This window comes from Caloenas nicobarica, chromosome 10, assembly GCF_036013445.1.
Source record: "Caloenas nicobarica isolate bCalNic1 chromosome 10, bCalNic1.hap1, whole genome shotgun sequence".
Lineage (NCBI taxonomy): Eukaryota > Metazoa > Chordata > Aves > Columbiformes > Columbidae > Caloenas > Caloenas nicobarica.
This window is the reverse complement of record NC_088254.1, coordinates 11,125,071-11,133,987: the sequence shown is the minus strand read 5'-3', so window position 1 is coordinate 11,133,987 and position 8,917 is coordinate 11,125,071. Positions and strand designations below refer to the sequence as shown.

The window sequence follows — 8,917 nt, the reverse complement described above, 5'->3', positions numbered from 1 at the left end:
GGCAAGGGAAGGGGTAGAGATAAAGACAAACGCGTTGTGATCCCTTCCTGGCCGCAGTGTCCGTGTCTGCCCTGCAGAACCAGGGCTGACCAGCTCCGCTTCGCTCCCCGTCATCGCGGGAGCGGGGCCGGTGCCGCCGCGGTCCCTGGCGCTGGTGTTGAACCGGGGGCGCTGGCGCAGAGCCCCCGTGCTCACCAAGAGCGGGTACCCCCGATCTAACACCGGCGGGTGGCCGCTTCCCTCCCCCGCCTTGTGTGTCCCGCTCCTCCGCGTTACCGACCGCTCCGCGGGGCGCAGGCCCCGCCCGTAGCCCGCTGCCGCCGGCGAGCGCCGCGGGGCGCGGCCCCTTTAAGAGGCGGTGCCTCCTTCTCCGTGCCGCGGCCGGCGGCGCCCCGCGCCTGTGCGTCGCGCCGTACTTGCGTCACTGAGCGGCGCCGGCGGTGTGGCCGTTGTGCGGCGGCGGGGCCGCGCTCTCGCCATGGCCGACATGGAGGAGCTGTTCGGCAGCGACGCCGACTCGGAGGCCGAGCAGAAAGGTGCGGGGCGCCGCGCTCCCCTGCCTCCCCTCCGCGCCCTGCCCTGCCCTGGCCCATCCCGCAGCCGCGGGGCGAGACGGAGGGACGGGGCCCGCGGGGGAGGGAGCGGGGCGGGCTGAGGGGCAGCGGCCCCGGGCCTGCTCTGCACCCGGGCTTGCTCTGCACCCGGGCCTGCTCTGCACCCGGGCCTGCTCTGCGCCCCTGCTCCGCTGCCCGGGAGGCGAAGCGCGGCGCGCTGGTGCAGCCGTGCGGAGCGGCCCCGCTGTGCGGGGCGATGCGGGGCGGGTGCGCGGGCCCTGCGGTGACCCCGCGGCCGGGACTGCGGGAAGCAGCGCTCCGGAGCGGCTGCTTTCCATCGCCGCAGCCGCGGAGAACGCGCGGTGGGGAGCGAAAGCGAGGCGTGCTAACGAACCTGAGAACGTGTGATCCCCTGCCTGCTTAGCGGTGTTCGGGTTTGGGGTGGTGCAAACAAAGCGGGTCTCCTGTTTGCCCCTGGTTGTCTGGAAAAGTTTGGGCTGTCATCAGCATCTAAAGGAAAATGGTGGAACGCCTCCCTATTTAAGTCGTTTGCGTACTTTTAAAATGCTTGTCTCAATTTCTGTAAGTTATTTTTCAAGGCTGGTGTTCCTTTCTCTTTCCTGTTTGAAAGTGCATTCAACAACCTCAGCATTCAGGAGTAGCTCCGCTGGAACAGACGTGTCAGGGTACATAAGGCAGCTAACTCAAATTAAAGAAATTATCACAGTTTTAGATTTGGAGAATCCCATAAGCCATGTATGTGCATTTACTTATTTTAAGCCCTCACTATTTCAAATTTTATTTCCTTTTGAATAATTGATTATTCTTTCTACAGCTTTAGAATCTTAGACAATAGCTTGTGGTTTCAGTCTTTATGTGGCATCCATCATTTTTCATTGTGTCTTTCACTGGCTGTGCCTTCATTAGTAGAAGTTTTGTTTTATTGTTCGAGGTAACTTCTCTAGTTCTTTGTTACAGTTCTCTGTAAGTTCCCTCTGGATTTTCAGGGGGCAGGGCTGGGGTTTTTATAAAGCAATGCCCGTTATGTGTTTCCTTCTAAGGACATTTTAACTCTTGAAAGGGTGATGTTTATTTTGCAGATTCCGATTCTGGATCTGAATCTGATTCTGATCAGGAGAATGCTGGCTCTGGTAGTAATGCTTCTGGAAGTGACAGTGACCAGGATGATGACAGAGAGGCAGTAAAACCCAGTAATAAGGAGTTATTTGGAGATGATAGTGAGGATGAAGGGGCATCCCATCACACAGGGAGTGACAACCACTCTGAAAGATCCTACAACCGATCTGAAGCTTCAGGACATTCTGAGCATGAAGATAACGATCAGTCGGACATGGACCAGCACAGTGTTTCAGAAGCTGCTCACGATGACGAGGAGGATGATCGCGGGCACGGATCAGATGAAGGCAGTCATCATTCAGAGGGAGATGGTTCGGAAAAGGCACATTCAGAGGATGAGAAGTGGGGCAAGGAGGACAAAAGTGACCAATCAGATGATGAGGAGCGACAGCAGAACTCTGATGATGAGGAAAGGCAGCAGAACTCTGACGATGAGGAGAAAGTACAGAACTCTGATGAAGATGAAAGGCCGCAGATGTCTGATGATGAGGAAAGACTCCAGAACTCAGACGAGGAGAAGATGCAGAACTCTGATGATGAGGAGAGGCCACAGGGCTCGGATGAGGAGAAGATGCAGAACTCAGATGATGATGAAAGGGCTCAGCATTCTGACGAGGAGAAGATGCAGAACTCTGACGATGACGAAAGGACCCAGCACTCTGATGAGGAGGACCAGGAGCATAAATCTGGTAGGACTGAGTACAGTGGTAATGATTTGTGTCTGATTTAATCTCTATTGTTTCATTTATATTGGCCCGAAAAAAGTCAGACTTCAATGCAAAGGCATTAATCATGTAGCTTTCAACTACAGTCACCTTTGCAGCTTTTTTTATACAACACTTTAAAATTCCTTTTCATCTGAATCGACTTAGTAATACAAAAGAATTTTAAAATATGTGAAACAAATTCTTAATTTGCTAAGAATAATTATACTCCGTAGCAGAGTCTGCAAGGGGCAGTGATAGCGAAGATGAAGTTCTGCGAATGAAGCGAAAGAAACCAATTGCATCAGATTCAGAAGCGGACAGTGATACGGAAGGACAGAAAGGTAAATGGTGACCTTGTTTTGTGGGGTTTTGGTTCATTTAATCCTCATCTTAAGTGCACTGTTCATCTGCTGCAAAACTTGATAAAACTGATAGCACTTGCTATACAGTGTGACTATAGTGCTGTGAAACTAACAAAACAGCACAGGGAACTCTGCATGGGGAAGGACACACTGTGTTTCTGCTGATTGTCTCTAGTTGGCTGTATCAGTTTCTCAGTTTCCTCTGTGAGACACGGAGCTTTTCTTTTGCGAATGTTTGTTCGCACGGTTTTACTGAAAGATGCGAAGAAATGGTGCCTCTAATCAGAGCAGCCCAGAGAAGCTGTACTGGTGTTTGGGATGTTCAGCTGCCAGAGCAAGAGGTGTTGATTCTTCTGAGAAGTAAAACCTCCAAAATGCATAATGAAGTTGTTGTTTACGTATACTTAAGTTATTTTCTTGAGTAAAGGATGATGTTATAGTCTTGATTCTTCTGTTGCCATTTTTCAACTAGATTCTCTCATTTGGTAGAGCCTTTCCAGGAAAACATAACTTGAATCCTTAGTTTAATAATACAAGGGAAAACTTTTTCAGGATAGGAGAATACTGTATGCTTCATAAACATTCACGATTTTTAACCTTTGTAGGTGATTTTAAGTGGTAATAAAAGTGAAGGATGTGTTTATCTTCTGTGAGCATGCTTGCATGTAGGAGGGTGTGTGCGCATATATATGTGTGTTAAAATAGTAATTTTTCTGCTCAAGAGCATGCAGATGTCATGGATCTGTTTGGAGGTGCAGATGACATTTCCTCAGGGAGTGATGGAGAAGACAAGCCACCAACGCCAGGACAGCCCATTGTGAGTAGACTTGCCATTCCACACTGAAATGTGGAACACTGACTGACTTTGATAATTTAGTGAAAAAAGACTTAACGGCATTAAGTAAGCATTACAGTTAATTTTGCCCTAGCTGAAAGAATTATTAAAGTTTTATACATAGCAATGTCAGATTCCTTTATCTGCCTTCCCCCAATGCTGCTTCACTTTTCGTACTTGAAAGAAATACACTGGGTAGTTTTGATTGTCATCAAATAAAATACAAAGTCATAGCTGTCTTTGGTACCTTAGTACAGCTATTTGACAAATATTTCATTTTGGGTTTGATGATAATAGATAAAAATATTTTTTTATCTGGGAAAAACTGTCTTCCATTTACTCTCCAGTGCTTGGCTGAAAACTGTGTGTCAGCTCCTTTGCTGTCTCCTTACTGTCTTTGATTGCTTGAGTTTACACTGGTATTTGAAATCACTTCAAGTGGCACGTGAAAGCGCTGAATTGGATTGCTTTACTGAAAACGTGCAAGCCCTTTTATACAAAGCTTCCTGATCTCTCTCTGTGCATCTGGATGACTTTTCTTCCAGCAAAATGTGAGTGCTTATTAGAGCAACAGTAGCCAGACTGACTTCTTTCACTTATGCTCCTATTTGCCTTTCTGTCATTAGGATGAGAATGGACTGAGTCAAGAGCAGCAGGAAGAAGAGCCTATTCCAGAGACTAGAATAGAGGTAGAAATACCAAAAGTAAACACAGACTTGGGTAATGATTTGTATTTCGTGAAGCTGCCCAACTTCCTTAGCGTGGAGCCCAGGTAATTGCATGTTAAATACATGATTGTTAAAGTTTTTTAGTGCTTCCCTATACTGCTTTTGTTCTAATACACTAAATATGTTGGCTGTATTTGAAATGGTTGACATTAAGTTCCACACTTTTGGTTGTGATCAGCAACAGTAGTATCTATTGTTATCCAATCAAGTGCTGAGTAATTTTCTTAGGAGCTTAGGTTTCAGCTTGATTGAATAACTTTTTGTCTTTAAAAAACAGACAAAAATATGACGTAATTGAAAGCACATGGTATCAGTTGAATTTTAACCATAGATTTAGGCTCTCAGAGTTGTGAAAACCAAATGCGCAGGATCTTTATGCACTTCGGAATGACAGAAACATCGTTTTGAATTTTAGAAAGAGCCCTTTTTTATTTGTGTGTGCTAAATGTACTGTTCAAGTATGAAGAGGCTGGTTACTCATTTTCCTATTTACCTAACCCAAGCTAAAGAAATCTTCTGGAATTCATAAGGAGAAACCAAATAAATTATTTGAGTTGTTTGAGGTGTTAGGTTTGGCCTTAAAGCCTTCAGCACTTCTGGTAAACTGCTGTGAAATCCCTCTCCTCAAGTGTTTTGTTAAGCAGCTTTACTGCATTGTTTAGTAGATGTCTTGTTAGTTGGCAGTGGGGCATTGTGTCTGTTACACCTCGGTTAAATCATTGTTCCTGCCTTTCGTGCTATGGACTGTTTCAGGAGAGAACTCTTAAGAATCCGGTTAGTGGCTGTGATCGGTGAGAGAAGTCCTGAGGATCTTTGGGGGTCGGACAGGACTGAAAATAGAATTGTACTGTAGCAAGGTCTGTTTAGCACTTACTGCCCTTGCAGCAACCTGGAAACGGTTAGGAAGGCAGGCAGGAAATGCCCTTCTCCCTCACTCCCACCCCAGTCGTCAGGTTTTTTGGAGGAAGAGAGGAAAAACAGTCTCATCTTCCTTTCCCTTTGGTTGGTTTTGAGATTAAAATTTTAAAATGACAAATATTGTGCTGTTAGAAGATCCCTAATTCCCCATGTTTATAAAATGATAATTTTTCTTTTGATTTTCTCGATACAATATTGTATATCTTTTGTTCCAGACTTAACCCTGACCTCATAATCTTGATGATAAGGAAACAGTATTTTGGGAGGCAGACTCGCTTTCTTTAGCCAGAGCCATTTAGCGAGTCTGAACGTTTAAGTGGCTGTGACTGATGGTAGTGGGGACACTTGGGTGGGCCTCCCGTGGTGTCACATTGATGCGGTAAATTCCATGAGTGCAGAAATGGCTGTCTCGCAGCTGCAGTGCCTACTGCTGTGTCCAGTGTACAATCTAAACCTTTCAAGCACCTGGTATTTTGCACAACTCTAGAAGAATCTGGATTAATTTTTAGAAGAATAAAGAGTGTATTGTATTTTCAGACCTTTTGATCCCCAGTATTATGAAGATGAATTTGAAGATGAGGAGATGCTTGATGAAGAGGGTAGAACTAGGTTAAAACTCAAGGTATAGTGTTCATTTTCCTTTTCTCTTTTTCACTCATCTAGCCACATTTCTTCAAAGTCTATTTCAGGTATTTTTGGATGTTGTTTGGAGTTATGCTTCAGATTTTGAAAGTATGGAGCAGTTCAGCACTGAGAAAATTTCATCCATTTTAGTAATAATTAAAAAAAAAGTTTGACAGCTGCATTTCACCTATGAAAGTGATACCTTTTACCTTCATTTATTTGCATCATGCAGCAAATTATTTAGCCTTTGTAACTGTAATTCTTGACCTATATAGAGTGTATTTTACCACAGTATTCTCTTCTATGAGTTGGAAAAAGTGTTTTGTTTTGTTTTTCCACAGGTAGAAAACACAATACGATGGCGGATGCGACGAGACGAGGAAGGGAATGAGATCAGAGAAAGTAATGCACGGATAGTCAAATGGTCAGATGGAAGGTTAGTTTGGACTTTTTGCTACTGAAGGAGTACCGTTGTTCTTACAGTGAAATGCCATGGTGTGCAAAATTGGAAGGTCAAGAAACTTTGATGTCAGTTCTGCACAGCAGAAATTGTTCTAGTCTCAGTGTCTTGAAAATTTCGTGCTCTGCTTAGTTTGCATTGAACTATAAGTATTGGCTATACATAAAAAGGAAACATGAAGGCTTTCTCCATTTATAAATGAGGCAAAAGCTAGACCGTGATGGCTTTATTGAGTAACTGGTAGAGGGCTCTCTTTTCAGCATGTCTCTCCACTTGGGCAATGAGGTCTTTGATGTGTACAAGGCGCCGCTCCAGGGAGATCACAACCATTTGTTCATCAGACAAGGGACGGGTCTGCAGGGACAGGCGGTTTTCAAGACCAAGTTAACCTTCAGGTAAACATGCTATTCTGTATTAAATGTTGATACTACTTTTGCAATTCAATGTTGTAACTTTTCATAAACCTTCAGAGCTTAACTGTTTAATAAGAACACGCTATTTTTCAGACTCAGTATTTCAATAAGATTTTTCCTAAATTAGATGTCCCAGTTTGAAAGGACAGTATGTCATTCACTGCAATATGTGGGCTACGTGTATTTTTTTAATATATATTTTAATTTGCATTTTCAAGTGCAAGTCCTCATCTGAATGAGAGAGAATTTTAATGTTCCCTGAAATTAACCTTTCTTCTGATGCACATTTGCCTCCAGATGATGACTTTGTCTTGGGATATTGATGTGAAATGTGAGGATGATTATTGAGGCCGGTAATGGACTGCAGATGGTTTGCTGAGAGAGGAATTGATGTCTCCAGTAGCTGTTACAATGCATATCAATAAATAATTTTTAAAAGCATGATTTTTCACTTTTGTGCAGATTAATCTTTGAAATCTTAAGTATGCCGACGTTAACACTTGTCTTTTAAAAATGGATACATTCCTTTAAGAAGTATTTAACGCAGCAATAATTTTTTAACAGGCCACACTCTACAGACAGTGCCACTCACAGGAAGATGACCCTGTCTCTGGCAGATAGATGTTCAAAGACCCAGAAAATTCGTATTTTACCAATGGCAGGTCGTGATCCCGAGTCTCAGCGCACAGAAATGATTAAGGTATCGTGACATGGAACTCTCTTATCTGCTGATTTAATCCGAAAAATCACAACTGTAAGATAGTTGAATGTTTCCGAACATTTTATGACCATATGAAAAATAAGGTGTATTTTGGAGTTACAGACAAGAGTTCTTAGCCATGGGTGCAGTTTGCTTAACCTTACGGATTGCAGAAAAATTGGAATATGAACAATCTTTACACTGCCGTGAAATTATTTCAAAAGCTGCAGTAGAGTGCTCTTGAGTGCTCTTGAGTATTTTTTTCCTCAGTCTTGATATAGTGCTCCTTTCTTTGGACAGAAAGAAGAGGAGAGATTAAGAGCTTCCATTCGTAGAGAGTCTCAGCAGCGAAGGATGCGGGAGAAGCAGCATCAGCGTGGTCTGAGTGCAAATTATTTAGAACCTGATCGCTATGATGAAGAGGATGAGGGAGATGATGCAATCAGTCTAGCAGCTATCAAAAACAGATACAAAGGTGGCATCAGAGGTAATAATAAACCTTAACAGCATGTGAGTAGGGCCCGTGTGATTCAGATGGATTAATTTCACAGGAGGGTTCCTGGTAAGATTGTATTTTGCCAGTTCATTTGATAAATGAGACATGAATTCTGTTGGCATAAATTTATTTTCTTTACTCTGGGGTTAGATTCCACTGGCTTTTTGTGGGACTAAATATAAGAGAATTATTTTTAATGTTCTGTCTTCCTCACTGATTTCAGATAAAGAGAAACATTTGTCTTTTCATTTTTCTCTGTAGAGGAACGTGCTAGAATCTACTCTTCTGACAGTGATGAGGGCTCAGATGAAGATAAAACACAAAGACTACTCAAGGCAAAGAAACTTACTAGTGATGAGGTAAGAAAAGGGTTTTGTTCTTAAGCTATTTGTTTTCAGTCAGAAACATTTCCTGCACTAAATCTAGTTTTTCCAACGGAGACTTTTGTAGTTTCATTTATGTTGTGATGAATGTATTATGTGATTTGGCATGCTTTCCATGGTAATTAGTCACTGATTTTTTTATACACTGCATTAGTTCATACACCTGAGTGATTCCCAAAGGAGATCGGTATTGTTATTGCTGCTTTTACAATGGAAGAATTTATGCAGAGTTATGTAAAATGACTAACTAAAATTATGCAAGGAGTAAGAAGACTTAATATTGGAATCCTAGTGTAGTGTTGTCTCCTAAGCTAAATGGTCCTCTCGTGTTTGTTGTGGAAACAGCGAAAGAGTCTTTTTAAATAGAAGAGTTAAAAAGGTTAATGTCCATTGCTAAACAGACATTATCCATCACCCAAGTATCATCCTAAACATTAGGCCATGATCAAGTTAACTGTTAGCTACAGCAGAAGTGCTCTTTCCTCTTCTAAAGTTGTGTTTTATTGGTTTGTAATTTATCACTGCTGGGTATAAGCAAATGAATCTTTGTGTATATCAATTTTTATTTTTAAGACATAGATTCTGACTTTTTATTATACA

At 42.9% G+C, this 8,917-nt stretch overlaps 1 protein-coding gene across 4 annotated transcripts in view; it reads left to right on the top strand.

The window, feature by feature from the left end:
• Positions 1-431: 431 nt before the first annotated feature.
• The window catches only part of LEO1 (LEO1 homolog, Paf1/RNA polymerase II complex component), a 28,422-nt gene continuing 19,936 nt past the window's right edge, over positions 432-8,917 (top strand). For 2 of the 4 annotated variants that reach the window (XR_010606727.1, XM_065641510.1), the window contains exons 1-11: positions 432-536; positions 1,655-2,380; positions 2,632-2,739; positions 3,483-3,577; positions 4,222-4,367; positions 5,779-5,863; positions 6,207-6,301; positions 6,586-6,720; positions 7,303-7,438; positions 7,739-7,925; positions 8,196-8,293. Coding sequence is in view for 3 of the 4 variants with exons in the window: in XM_065641510.1 (XP_065497582.1) it covers positions 479-536; positions 1,655-2,380; positions 2,632-2,739; positions 3,483-3,577; positions 4,222-4,367; positions 5,779-5,863; positions 6,207-6,301; positions 6,586-6,720; positions 7,303-7,438; positions 7,739-7,925; positions 8,196-8,293 (1,869 nt within the window). In the remaining variant the exon portion in view is untranslated. The remainder of the gene's footprint in view (positions 537-1,654; positions 2,381-2,631; positions 2,740-3,482; positions 3,578-4,221; positions 4,368-5,778; positions 5,864-6,206; positions 6,302-6,585; positions 6,721-7,302; positions 7,439-7,738; positions 7,926-8,195; positions 8,294-8,917) is intronic. The other 2 variants (XM_065641513.1, XM_065641512.1) reach the window with 1 other exon arrangement.